The 13,841-nt window shown below is 39.5% G+C and overlaps 1 protein-coding gene across 1 annotated transcript; it reads right to left on the reverse strand.

The window, feature by feature from the left end:
• Positions 1 to 9,705: 9,705 nt before the first annotated feature.
• Positions 9,706 to 12,775, reverse strand: MARS2 (methionyl-tRNA synthetase 2, mitochondrial). The gene has a single exon (XM_082689048.1). It carries the CDS (start codon positions 12,748 to 12,750, stop codon positions 10,906 to 10,908), a length of 1,845 nt encoding a protein of 614 aa, XP_082545174.1. The 5' UTR covers positions 12,751 to 12,775; the 3' UTR covers positions 9,706 to 10,905.
• Positions 12,776 to 13,841: the final 1,066 nt, after the last annotated feature.

The raw sequence follows: 13,841 nt of genomic DNA on the forward strand, positions 1-13,841 counted from the left end.
TGGAAATCTGTCATATTATGATCATTTACTTTATACCAGTTACTATGACCAGAGTAGACCCTATTCTTAAATATGCTTAAAGATATCTCTATCTCTGGCCCTCTTCTTTCATTCACACCAAAAGTACATGGATTCTTATAGCATCTTAGCAAGTATATAAGTATTCACTGAATATACCATGTCAGATTCAATACATATTTCTTCCCTTAACACTGTAACACTATCATTATTCCTTTTTATCTTTCATTCCGGTCTTAGTTTATGAGGCTTCTAGGTTTTCAAACATTAACTTTGAATAAAACTTAACCCATAACATTATATTTCACCTTTTAAATACAAAGAAGTTATGACTGCTCTTACAGAATTGAAAGTTTTTTATAATTAAAAATATGCAGCACTATGTAGAACTTTTTAAAATAAAAAAATGGCCATGCCAACTTTTCTGTAAATGCTGTCTCCTGTATATCCCAACCTTTCTTCTGTAAAAAATCATATTCCTTATATACAAAACTGGATTGATAATGAAACAATTAAAAGTTACATAAATTAGCAACATTTAAATTAACTACATATAAATTTATTCTAACATTTACTGAAATTTGATTGCACAGTAGTAGAAAAGAGTCTTTTTTTTCACTATCTTAATTTCATGTCTACTACAAAAACTAAAGCCATTTTGCACCTGTTAGAAAAGAGTAAAAATTATATTATTCTTATTATTATATATTATATATTAAAACCTTCTTATAATGTTAGGAAGATAACCCAATTATAACTTAATTTTTTTATCTTGCCTCATAAAGGATAATGAATTATCCACTGATATATCTACTTTTTGAGTATATTGCCAAAATGTTTCTAGGCTAAAATATTTAGGTGGAGGAATAAAATGTAATAGCATAGTCATATTAATTATTCTGGTATACACTAAATCTACTCCAACTATTAAGAATATTTTATTTTGCTACCTTTATTCAGAAAGTAACATGCTATGTGTTAAGGTACAGTATTTTATAATTAGAGCCCTAGTCAAAAATATCATGAAATATTCTATTTAATACTCACTTGTCTGGCATTTTCATTTTAATCCTATATTTGTTATTCAGGCTTATTCAGTATATACCAAGGCATTTTTGTTCTAAAACTTTTGTAGATTTCAAGAGTCCAAGAGTAATTGCATTTCCCTTCGAAAAAAAGACGTCTATGTGAAGTGTTTTCCTTAGCTAATTTATTTTAGGCAATTGTATTCTTTACCAAAATGTACTGATCTACTTTCACAGTGCATCCATTCAATTCTATAAAGATTATAATACTTCATTTTTCTCTCCAGATATAAATTACAGAAAAATGGAGATCGTATGAAAGTCATCAATATAACACAACAACAACAACAAAACAGAACCCTGTTATGCTTAAACTGTGATATCTGGCTCTTATTTTATAGAGAACATAAGATACCAGTAATAGCAAAAACAAATTTAATACCTTTAAAAGATAAATGTTTTAGCTTTTAATTATCAAAGTCCTTTATGCTACAAGTCAAGATATCAAAACAAAGATACGGAGACTAAACCCTCATCCTTAGCCTCACAGTTCTCAAATGACAAATGATAATATATAAAGGAATTGCTTAACACAAAAAGTATTACCAAAAAAGCATATTTTTTTCTTTGATGTTTATAGAAAATACCTAAAGGATAATAATTTTAAAGTATACATCAACAATTTGAGATGGTTCTAATACTTTCAATGTGTTGCTTGATGATGATATTTAAGATCTTTTGTTTTTGTTTTTAACATGTCTAACTTTGGTACCAAGCAAACTATACAGTATTTCCACTTAAATATTTTTAGCAATATATAAAAGACACTTCCTAAAATCCTTATTAGTATCTGACCTATTGAGCAAATTATTTTTAAAAGATACTAATTCAAGTAAATTTTTCTTGTACAATCTAAGCACTGACTATTAAAGTTAACCTTGGGATTATTTTATTCAGGCTATATCCAACCATTTGTGAGAATAGCTTTCAATTAAAATAACACATATAATATACTTATGTCCATGGCAAAGGAAAAATGAAAATAAGTTCAGCAACAGTCCTATGTTTACTATTTAGATTTTTATGTCTGTGCCCTATGTGTCTATCTTTAGAGAATGACTTGTTTCAAAACTCTTTAGATCAAACTTAAACTACCTTCACTTACGAATATTTAAAACATCTCTCTCTGCAGACTTGCCAGTAATGGGTTTTGATAACTTGATTGGCTTTGGCTAGTTCCCTTCTCACTACTCTTGATGTTAAGCAATAAGTTTTCGCTATTTTCCCTTTGCTTTTCTGAGATCAGGTTGATTGCCTAATTTTTACACTTAGCTACACACCGTCAGTTAGACATTTATATTGGTTTTTGTGCCCCAGAATGGATAGCTCTACTTTTAGATAGTCTCATAGATTACAGAAAAAGGAAGAAGTCCTATATATGCTCCTTAGCATAGAAAACTAATTTTATGACATCAGTTACATCTGAAAATGTTTTATTTAAAATTTGCTATAAATTAACTACCTTTTAGAGGCTGATTTTTATGTGGACAACATTTAAATAAGAAAAATTTGAGGATTATTAACAATTCTTTTATAATGCTAGGTCAGACAGCGTCACAATGAATGTTAAAAATTTTTTCCTTTCTATTCAGCAAAAGATACTCCTTCCATATTTTAAATGGTATGAAAATGCAGTCATCAATTCTCATGTAGTGAATCATACCTATTTCCAATAATTCATTTCAGTGCTTATATTTTTCTTCTATAATACCAAAATAGGCTTCTTACACATTGTTACTTGATTTAATTACATTCCAGTGATGAGTTATAAAATGCAACTGAACCCAGAATAAAAGGCTTGCTTTTTTAAAAAATAAGTTTTATAGCAATTTAAATATAAAAAGTTAATGGAGAAAACAAATTCAGGATTGAAGATTCTTTGCTTAATGAAAGCCTTTATAAATTGCTTCAGCAAGTGATTTTTTTAAGACAACCTAAAAATGCTATATATTTTTTATAATGCACCAGTCTGATTGTATTAACAAGTCATAATCTACCATGCAAAAAATACTAAAAAAGTACCCATCATGCCTTGCTAACTTGGAACTTTGTAACTTGAATTTAAACATAACTCTGAAGAAATTTCTTAAACATAAAGATGTAGGTGTTCTTGGCTTCCAAGTTAGCAAGGACTTTAATACTTTTTTATACCTTTTTAAAAATACAATTTAAATGGTAGAGATCTACATAAACATGGGTTTCATCACACTTCTTCAAGGTGTAGCTTATGTCCAATAGGTACATGGTACATGTCATTAAAAATGCAAAATATGACATTTTGTGCAGTTCATAATAAAATCTCTAATTAGGGGAAGTAAGAACATGTCTAGATGGTCATGTATGAGATAATTTACCAGGAATTATTCAATATGTGGCATTTTAGCTAACAGAGTGGTATTTGCTTTGGTAACAACTGGCGCCAAAAGGCATTTATGGTTTCTGCAGGCTTGTTAGGAAAGACCTAAGAATATAGCAATAAATTTTCAGTAAATTCATAGAATTTAAATTGTTAGTAAATAGATGAGTCTTTTCATAAGTTCACTTGTATTAAAACTGTATGTATAAAATGAAAAAGTTTCAGTGTTTGTAAGCTCTAATAAAATTCTCTGGCTTCGTTACTCTAATAGTCAATTCAAATAAAACTTTTGAATATTGGTATGTTTACATGTTTAGAGATAAATATGTATTAGTAAAATGGTATCTTAAAATACTTAGATTCATAAACTTACGACAGCATACTTTCATTTAGAGAACAGTTGGGGGGCACCTGGGTGGCTCAGTGGGTTGGAGCCTCTGCCTTCGGCTCAGGTCATGGTCCCAGGGTCCTGGGATCGAGCCCCGCATCGGGCTCTCTCCGCAGGGAGCCTGCTTCCTCCCCTCTCTCTCTGCCTGCCTCTCTGCCTGCTTGTGATCTCTGTCTGTCAAATAAATAAATAAAATCTTTAAAAAAAAAAAAAATTTAGAGAACAGTTGGATTCAAGAATTTGGACCAGTGTTCTGAAAACAACAAAATAATCTTAAGGAAAAAGAAAAGGAGACTATAGTTATTTAAAACTTTTAACAATTTATACCAGCACATATAAGCAGGTTTAAGATATAAGGAAACTATTGAAAGCAAAAGAGAAATATATATTTCATTATGAAAGCAAGAGAGAAATATATTTCATGATAAAGGTTAAGTATTTTTTCTAAGTTCATGTTTTGGCACTCAATCTATTTAATAATTCCTCATCCTGAATCATTGGGGTTTTTTCTTTCAATTAAGGTTCTTTTTTTTTTTTAGATTTTATTTATTTAGATTTATTTTATTATATTACTTATTTTATTTATTTTTTTGACAGACAGAGATCACAAGTAGGCAGAGAGGCAGGCAGAGAGGAGGAAGCAGGCTCCCTGCTGAGCAGATAGCCTGCTGCAGGTCTCGATCCCAGGACCTGGGATCATGACCTGAGCCAAAGGCATAGGCTTTAACTCACTGAGCCACCCAGGTGCCCCTAATTAAGGTCCTTATTTAGACTTTTCATCTTCACATCTTTGGCTCTAATTACACTACTTCTTCTTCCCCACTATACAATGCCCTTAGAATACTCAGTGATTGATTATGTTTGTTGTGGTGTTAGTGCTACGGCTCTGACATCAAGAGAAATCCAAGTCCAGGCTCTTCCATTTTACAAGCTATAACCTTAGCCAAATTACTTAATCTCTCTGTGCCTCAACTAAACAAAGAAAGAAAAATACTTCAGAGTTGATGGGTAAAGAAAATGAAAGAACACAATCAAGGAACATAAAACCATTGGTTCTCTCCTTCACCTTTGTTACTATGAACTAGTAACAAAAAAGTGTGGCAAAATTATGACCATTATATTCTCCCCTTTTAATCCAAAGAGAGGACCTACTGAACAGATATATTTGCTGACATTTCTATTTAAAAGGCAAGTTATTTTCACAGAGGCATATATGGAAAAAGTCAGTTTTAGAGTCAGAAACCTTACCTGCTATAAAAATTTTTTTCTACACTTACAGTAATAATACACTTAGTAGTGAGCATTAAAGACTGAAGTACTAATATCCAGTTTAAGTTTTTACTTTCTCATTGCCTAATTCCTCTGAACTCATGAATGGTGGTTTCATTTTTTTTTTTTTTTTGCAGACTTGAACATGTCTTGTTATTTTCAATTTTATTCTTTTACCTTTTGGGAATATGTTCTTAGATCATACAAGTTCCTAATTGTTATAACCTGTTAGTGCATTATTTCTTTTATATTAAGTCTCACGTTATCTTTAGTAATGTTTTTCCCTCTCAATATAGACTGTCTACTATTAATATTACAGTACCAGCTTTCTTTTGGTTTATTTATATGCCTAGTGTTTCTTCATGTCTCATTTTCTCTTACAAGCATATACCTTTTAATTACATATAGCTAACTTTTTTTTTTTTTTTAAGATTTTATTTATCTATTTGACAGAGGTCAAAAGTAGGCAGAGAGGCAAGCGCGGGTGGGGGGGGGGTGCGGGGGGGTGTGGTACGCAGGGAGCCCGTTGTGGGGTTCAATCCCAGTACCCTGGGATGACCTGAGCTGAAGGCAGAAGCTTTAACCCGCTGAGCCACCCAGATGCCCCTATAGCTAACTTTTTAATTTCAGCATGAACATTGTTGTCTTTTGACAGAAAGATTCATCCTATGATGTTTATTACAATTCTAAAATATTTGTAATTATACTTGTTTCTACTGTCATCTTACAGGTTTTCTTTTACCAAATTTTTCATTTTTCTTTGCCTGTTTTTCTCCTTCCTATCTTCTATTGGGTTGAGTTTTAACATTTTTCATCCAGCTTGAAAGAAATACCTTCTACTTGTATTATTTTAGTGATTTAACCCAAACTGTGTAACGTTCTTACTAGCTTTATATTTTTAATATTTATAGCTTTTTAACCAAGAGACTCTTCTAAACTAGTTCAAAGGAAGCCAAATTACTGAAACTATCTTACTTAATGTTTTCCAAAGTAAATTATTACACTTTTTAAAATATTTGGAGAAAAATGTATAGTTATATTTTTATTGAATGTTCTAAGAAAACAAATTCTAATCTGTAACAGTCAATCATAAACTGGTTTTTGAAGGTTCATCTTCATGTTAAATCCCACAAACCAGTGACGATCCACTAATGAAGGGTACATACCTAAGGCATGGCCTTAGGAATGGTAGTGCAGGAAGGACAGAACCATTTTCCCCATACCATACCATACACTAAGAAAGGTGGCAGCATCCATTTCCAGTCACTCCTAGAGCTGTCCTATGACAGCTCCCTATGTCCTAGAGCTTACCCAATGAGTCTTCTAGGCTCTCTGCAGATGTTTCATCCAAAACCCTTCATAACTTGAAGGCAGGGCTCATCTCTCCTTGGAGCTCTAATTTTCTTCTTGCAGATGGCACACTTGATTTCCTGAAACATCCTGACATCTCATACCTTCCCGTTCTTAAGTGAGGAGCTGCGGACTTCAGAATCTATGGTGAGTAATCCATGCCATAAACCAAATGCGGGTGAAATTCAGTTAACAGCCAAGGATGGAACTTCTGTACTTAGTCTCACCTTACTTCGAAGAGGTAAGTATGCTAAAACTCTCAATAGCTAGACATGAAAAGAGGCATAGTAGACAGTACATTATTTCTAATTATCAATGCCATAGGAAGATCCTCTCTTCTGTAGCTCTTCCCAATTCTTTCCTCATCATGAAAATATAATGGAAACTGATTAATGTGATATAATCTTACACAGGGTATTTTAACTGTGATCAACTATTCCGTTAGATAGTTCTCGTAATTCAGAGGATCTGTACTGGGTAACCCAGGACTTCCAAAAAACTAAGAGAAAGCAGCAAGTTCACCACTAAACTGGTTAGTCCCTTCCCCTCAGCTCAAAGTAGTTCTTAGTGATAGAGGAAAGTAGCTTAAGCTGGGTTTCTTTTATCCTGTCTCAAAAAAAGAGTAAGACATTCCTCTTGGAAGATTCAGATCCCCACTTACTAACCTTAATTAGCATGGTTATTACTGTTTGGCCCTTCCAGCAATATTAACCCCCAAATTTGGTGTATTCCTACTGATAAAAATTAACCAATGCTGTACAAAGCTCCTGTACGAGGAAGGATCAGGACCACCCAGCTGTTGTGTTGAAACAATGTATTTCATAGTGTTTTAGTTCTGCAAGGGACATAAAGGCTTTCTTCTAAAACTGATTCCCCTATGTTTTTGGTTACCCCAATCTATGCTCTATCTTCCTCCAAGCTCTCAGAATTAGTATACCTTTGCTGCAAAAATAGACACATGGCCCTCAGTATGTCCAGACCCTTATAGATCCACCCATATTATTCACTCAGCCAAAAGGTGAGGGCAAGGACCCATCACAATTTATAGTACCCAAGACTTCACCAACAAGAACAGTTGATCTGTATCTGGTAGAACTATGGATAGTAGGTAATTGCCCTCAAGAGACAATTTTAGATCATTACATAGCAGTTTTATGGACTAAGTCCTTAGTCCAGAGGCATGCCTCCCCCATAACTCAGAGTTGCACTAATGTAGGCCAACAATGCAACTACATACTTAACAGGTGTGGGGCAGTCAGAGATCCAGGAAACCATCCCTACCATAATGCCCAAGGAGGAATCTGCTGAATGCTTGGGACTGCCACCTGCTACCCATGCTACTTCTTGATAATAAGGATTTCCTTGATAATAAGGATAATATAATAAGCATAATAAGGATACTCCTTGATAATAAGGATCCACAACGTGACCAACTACTGGCTTTACTTCAGTCTTGAAACTCCCCAGATCTAAAGAGCTATTTCCAGGGGGAAAGGGGAGGTGCCTGGATGGCTCATTCAGAGCATGTGACTCTTGACCTTGGGGTTAAAATTTTAAGCCCCTTGTTGGTTGTAGAGATTACTTAAAAATAAAAAGCTATGTCCCAACCACAGCTATAACTGTGCAAAAAAAGATGTATGCCTTACAGCCCAAGGCTTTCATGAGTACTTTGACATCAACTTAATATTCAACTTACCAGGCCTTTCTCAGCCCCTGTAGAGGTCATACAGGTTGTCAAGAAAAATAATGAAGCCTACTTCAGAAGAACTCTGAAATGTCAGTGAAACCAGAAATTGTATCTATTTATTATTCCCGCCTATTCTTGACCTCCATGGTCTTCAGACTTCTGAGGAGCCTAATCTATGAGTGCACTTGTAGAATGGCTCTCCATACACAGCACTGCCACCTAACATATGCATTGTCCACAATTTCTTGCATGATTTCACTGATAGGAGGGTAGCCTATTGACAGATTACTGTGACATCTTGTGAATACCTGCTCTATCACCTTCTGCAACTCTCCCCACAAGAATACCCCAAAATGAATATTAAGAGCCTCAAGGTTGTAATTTGGGAGAAACCTCCTTTCTGTCAAGGGGTCCACAAGATGTCCTCTCTGGAAAGCACATGCTCTCCAGTTTTAAGTTTCACCTATTCTCCACTTGGCATTCCTAAACTGTTTACATCAAACTGAACACATCAACTGAGAAGCCAAAGGCTATCAGCTTTACCTATATCTTGCCTCCAACAGAGATCCAACTGATTTACCTTCCATAGCACCACAGAATAACTCAGATCCATACTTCTTCACTCAAAGTATCCTATCTTCTTTAATTATGCCCTCTCCTCTTTGGTTCCTCTATTTTCTTGTGCTCTTTGGTACCATAAATATTCTGGCAGCCAGTTAAGTGCCTATACAAACGACAGACTGCACAAAAGGAATTCCATTAACATCCAGCAAGCCTAGGTCCCATGTACTGACTAGCACTAGGCCACAGGAAAGAACATTCAAGTGGAAGACACTGTCTCTCCTTTCATGATAGGTTTAATAAGACTGCTCTAAGGGTGCTTCAAAGGCAGAGGTTGTCATTTCACTGGTTTTCCAAGCCCATTTTTGTTCATTTATATAAACACGTGTCATCTTTCACCACTCTGCTCCATCCAGCCCTAGCACATACTATACTCCCTCCTCAGCCCCAGTAATCAGCCCTACTAATCCCAGCAGGTAACCAGAATATGTCATGTGGAAAGACCAGGATTCCATCATGAAGAATAAGGAGGGTCTAAAGGAACATTTGTAGAAATGGTCTTTCCATCTTTAGAATGCCTTCAAGCATTCTTTTCTAAGCAATGTTTCTAAGCAACCAGAAATCTCTCACCACATTGATTCATAAACAGAAACTGGAGCTAAATAGCAGCACCTAGAATAAATCTGGGAGAACTTCCAGCACACTAGTTTACTTCATAGTGAGCCCTCTCTGCTTGCTACCATGCTTAGAATGGATATTTCAAGGCAAGTTCTCATTTTAAACTTTGGCCTAGCTGTCCAATCGCCTGTGAGATATAATGCTGGCTTACTGTGTTGTAGTCACTGTATCAATTGATACCTTAACATCTTCTCTATGATGTTCTCTTATGGAGCCTTGGAGAGATCCCTAAATCCAGTTTGAGATTCCTGGAGCACTGATCATTTCCTCCCTGCACCATCACCTTCAACAAATTCAACAGAACAGATCTGAATAAGGTACTCACAAATTTTTAAGCTTTAATAACTTATGAAAGCAAAAGAAATAATCAGTAAAAAAAGTACTTGAAAGTAAATGTATTAACATTTAAAACTACTTACACAATGTCTATATTGTATTATAGATTCTCATTGACCAAAAGAAATCATAGGTAAATTATCTATGTGGTGACAAAATTATGACTAAGAAATAAAAAGAAAATGTAACTATTTTGAACCATTTACAGATTTTTTAATCGTTATCTGTAAACCTAATGTTATTAAAGTTTAAAATTTTTAACATACCAACTACCTCGAGAGCTTTAGAATTTATAACAGATGGTCCAAACAAATTTGATACATTTACTTAATTGCTTCCTAAACATTTAATAGAGTAAAAGTCCTTTTTCATTAGTTTGAACAAAACAGGATTCTGATCTTTTTTTATTGTTTTAGGTGAAACTAGTGGCTACAGTTATCCCTTATTTTAAGAAAAGCAATAAAATTTTTCCTTAAGTTTAAATTCTGCATAATCAGAAAGCAGAAACTAATTTTTTCTAAATATTCTGAAATGTCAATATTCTGAAATGAAATGTCAAGTAATTAAATATTGAGACATTAGGGACATCTACTGGCTGAAGTGTAATGTTACAAAGCACAACTATTAGACTATTAACTAACAAAGTACAGAGTTACAGTTGTAAGAACTGAAAATATAAATAAGGGCAAAAACCACCTCGTCTAGGATACTGGTTTTTAAGAAAGAATCTTTCTAATAGGAAACCCAACATATATAACAAAGTCGGACTACTAAAAGCTGAGGTAGGGGCCTCCAACCCCCACTCTTCACTAATTTGCCCAGCAGAAGCCAGACTAATGAAAAGCCCTAAGAGGTAGTCTGGGCAAATAACATTAACTGTGGCTTGGAAGGAGGCACAATGAGAAGGAACAGTATCTGCAAAGTTTTCTCTTACCCATCTTTACCCTGGAGACATCTTACAGACACTGGTGTACAAAGGATAGTGGTTAATGGGCACAGAGAACAGAAGAGTAGGGCGTAGGCACCTGAAAGGCAACAAATCTCTTTCCACAGGGACATAGCTTATGTGCTCATATGATGCAGCACTTCAGAAAACATTAGTATGACTTTCCTGAAAATGCAAAATAAGAAAACAACACATTGGCTTTTTTACCACAGGCCAGTTAGAACTAAGTTTCTAGGTCCTATGGGCTTTTACCAGCCAGGCCCTGGACTGGTCTAGTCTTGGAAATAAGAGCCCAGTTTCAGGTCCCAGCCTCCTCCCTTCAAAAGGACATGGATGTCCATAAAATCGAGGCAAGAAACAGAGCTCTCCAAGGCCCCTCTCTGTGGCAGAGACTCCCAACCTGGATAGCAGCTTATCAGCCAGGCTTGGGGTGACAGGCTGCAGCAAAGTTCCAAAGACCCGCAAACATTCCAAGGCCACATGAAGCACAGTACCCAGCCAGGGGGCATCCACTGGGCTCTCCCAGCTCAACTTCCATGGTGCATGCCTTTGGACAAAGCCATTAGTTTGCCGGACACAGCTGGACACTGCCTCCAGAGCCTTATAGATCTGAAAGTTCTCATAGTGCTCAGCTACCTGCCGGGGCAAAGTGGCCACTGCATTCACCAAAGCATAGTCCTCTGCCTGAGCACGAACTGATGGCCCCACCAACCCTGCCTCACTGGGAAAGCAGGTCGTGCAGAAAACCGGATAGGTCCCAGAAGGATTTATTCTTTGGGCCGTGCACCGGTTCAGGAGACCTCCCAAAGCATCTGCCAGCTCAGAATCTAGCAACTTAACCACCTTTTCATCATAGTAATCACAGTCCCAGTTGGGGACGCCCTGCCTAAGAAGAAAGTATCGGAAACCATCCACAGTGTAGCGATCAAGGCAAGTCCTGGGGTCCACCACGTTACCCAAGCTTTTAGACATCTTTTGGCCACAGACCGTCCAATGAGAGTGGACATAGATGCGGTGTGGTGGGCTCATGCCGGCCCCTAAGAGGAGGGCAGGCCAGTAGATAGCATGGAATTTAAGAATGTCCTTGCCTATGATATGAGAGGTGGTGGGCCACCAAGATTTAAACTCAGCATTTGGGTAGCCAATTACAGTAAGGTAGTTGACCAAGGCATCCAGCCATACGTAGATGGTCTGCGAATCGTCCCCGGGCACAGGAATGCCCCAATGCAAGTGGCTGCTCTTTCGAGAAACAGACAGGTCCGGCAGCTCCTCCTCCAGCCACTGAAGAACTGCGCGATGAAATGGCTCGGGTGTGATTGCCTGAGGGTCGCCCCGCAGCCACCGCTGAAGCGGCTCTCGGAACTGAGAAAGCCTGAAAATGTAGTTCTCTTCCTTGGTCCAGGACACAGGGTGCCCACTCTCTAGAGACACAGGACACGAACCGCCTGACGAAGACGGCTGTCGGGTGACTTTGGCCTCAGGCAGGAAGCACTCTTCGGAGGCGCAATACCAACCTTCGTAGAGCCCCTTGTAGAGCAGACCCCGGGCCTCCAGCAGTCCCCAGAAGTGCTGCACAGCGATCCGGTGCCGGGCTTCGGTGGTGCGGATGAAGTCGGTGGAGGAGATGCCGGCCGCCCGGAAAAGCTGCTGGAACTGGGCAGACACTCGGTCGCACAGCTCGGTGGGGGCCAGGCCCGCAGCGGCTGCTGCCTGCTGAATCTTCAGGCCGTGCTCGTCCGTACCGGTGGAGAATCGCGTGGCGGCAGCGCCGGGAACTCGGAGGCGACGGTGGCGGCACAGGGCGTCCGCCAGCAGAGCGGAGTACAGGTGTCCGATGTGCGGCGCCGCGTTCACGTAGAAAATGGGTGTCGTGAAGAAGGCGCGAGCGCCGCCAGCATCGTCGCGGGCACCCAGAGGGCCCGAACTGTAGTGGCGTGGGCCGGAGTACTCCAGCAGCCGGGCTCCTGCACTGGCTCCCGGACGCCCCAGCCGCCGGAGGACAGAAGCTCGCAGCATGGTGCCCGCCGGGCCGCGGCGCCGCAGGCGGCGTCCTGGAAGCACGTGGGAGGGGCGCATGCGCAGCCGGGGCGTCCCGCGGCTTCCGGCCGGCCGGAGAGCCAATGCGGTGCGGCCCGGAGCGCCGGCCCGCGGCCGCCCGGCCCGCCCCGCCTCTCGGCCCCGCCTCTCGGCCGTTGTGCCTGCGAAGGTGCCTGCGCGCGGGAAAGACGGCTTAAAGGGACAGAGTTTGGGAGAGCTTAGGAAAGCGGGTTCTTGTATAACATCCCGTGCGCCCTGCGTTTGGGCTGTCATTTGTTTCTGTGGATCTGATTTCCTCTCTCGGCCGACCTGCTCGTGGAGCGAGAGTTCCGCACTCGGGCACCTTCCCGACCCCGGCGGTGAGCGGCGGCGCCCGGCGCCACGCGGCGCGCGCCCCGCAGACGCCCCGGCCGACGCGGGGTCCGAAACCCGCCTAGTCTGATCTCAGCTCCTAGCGGACACGATGACTCTGGAAGGAGGTGCGTGGAAAGAAGCAAAGTAATCATCTCATCACTTGAGGGGAGAATAAGAATCTGCAAACTAATGGAAATCCTCTCCCTAAACACAACCTTGTTACATCAGCCGGGGGGAGATTTGTCCTGTGCCAGGTCTTCGCTAAAGATCACGGAGATCCCTCGAGACACGTGAAATGCAGTCTGTCGTCACTGACCAGAATCGACCTTCAACCTTCTTTCTCAAAGTGTTGTCAGTAATTTTCGTTCGACGTGGCCTCGCAGTTCTTCTGCAGCAGTTTTTCGAGTTTGCTTTTAGTGATGGAGAGTATGCCTCCTGAGACCAGACTGGATTAGTATTAATCCTCGCTCCGTGAACCACTCTCATCTTTGGCCCACGATTGGCTTTTTTTTTCCCCCCATTTAAATACTATGTTCACTTACTAATAAAATGCAATCCAAGGCCTGTGAACCCGCAACCTAACCTAACAACCAGAAGCGGGTCTCTAACAGGTTACGAAGAGCAGCCCCGGGGACTTTGTTAGAACTGCACCGTCTCAGGCCACACACCCCGCCCCCCTCCCCACCTACTCTAGGGGTGGAACCCAACCATGGAGGTTTTAATGAGCAACCCAGGTGACTCTGATGCACCTTCAAGTTTGAGAACCACTGAACGAG

Source organism: Mustela nivalis, assembly GCF_964662115.1.
Source record: "Mustela nivalis genome assembly, chromosome: 11".
NCBI classification, from domain to species: domain Eukaryota; kingdom Metazoa; phylum Chordata; class Mammalia; order Carnivora; family Mustelidae; genus Mustela; species Mustela nivalis.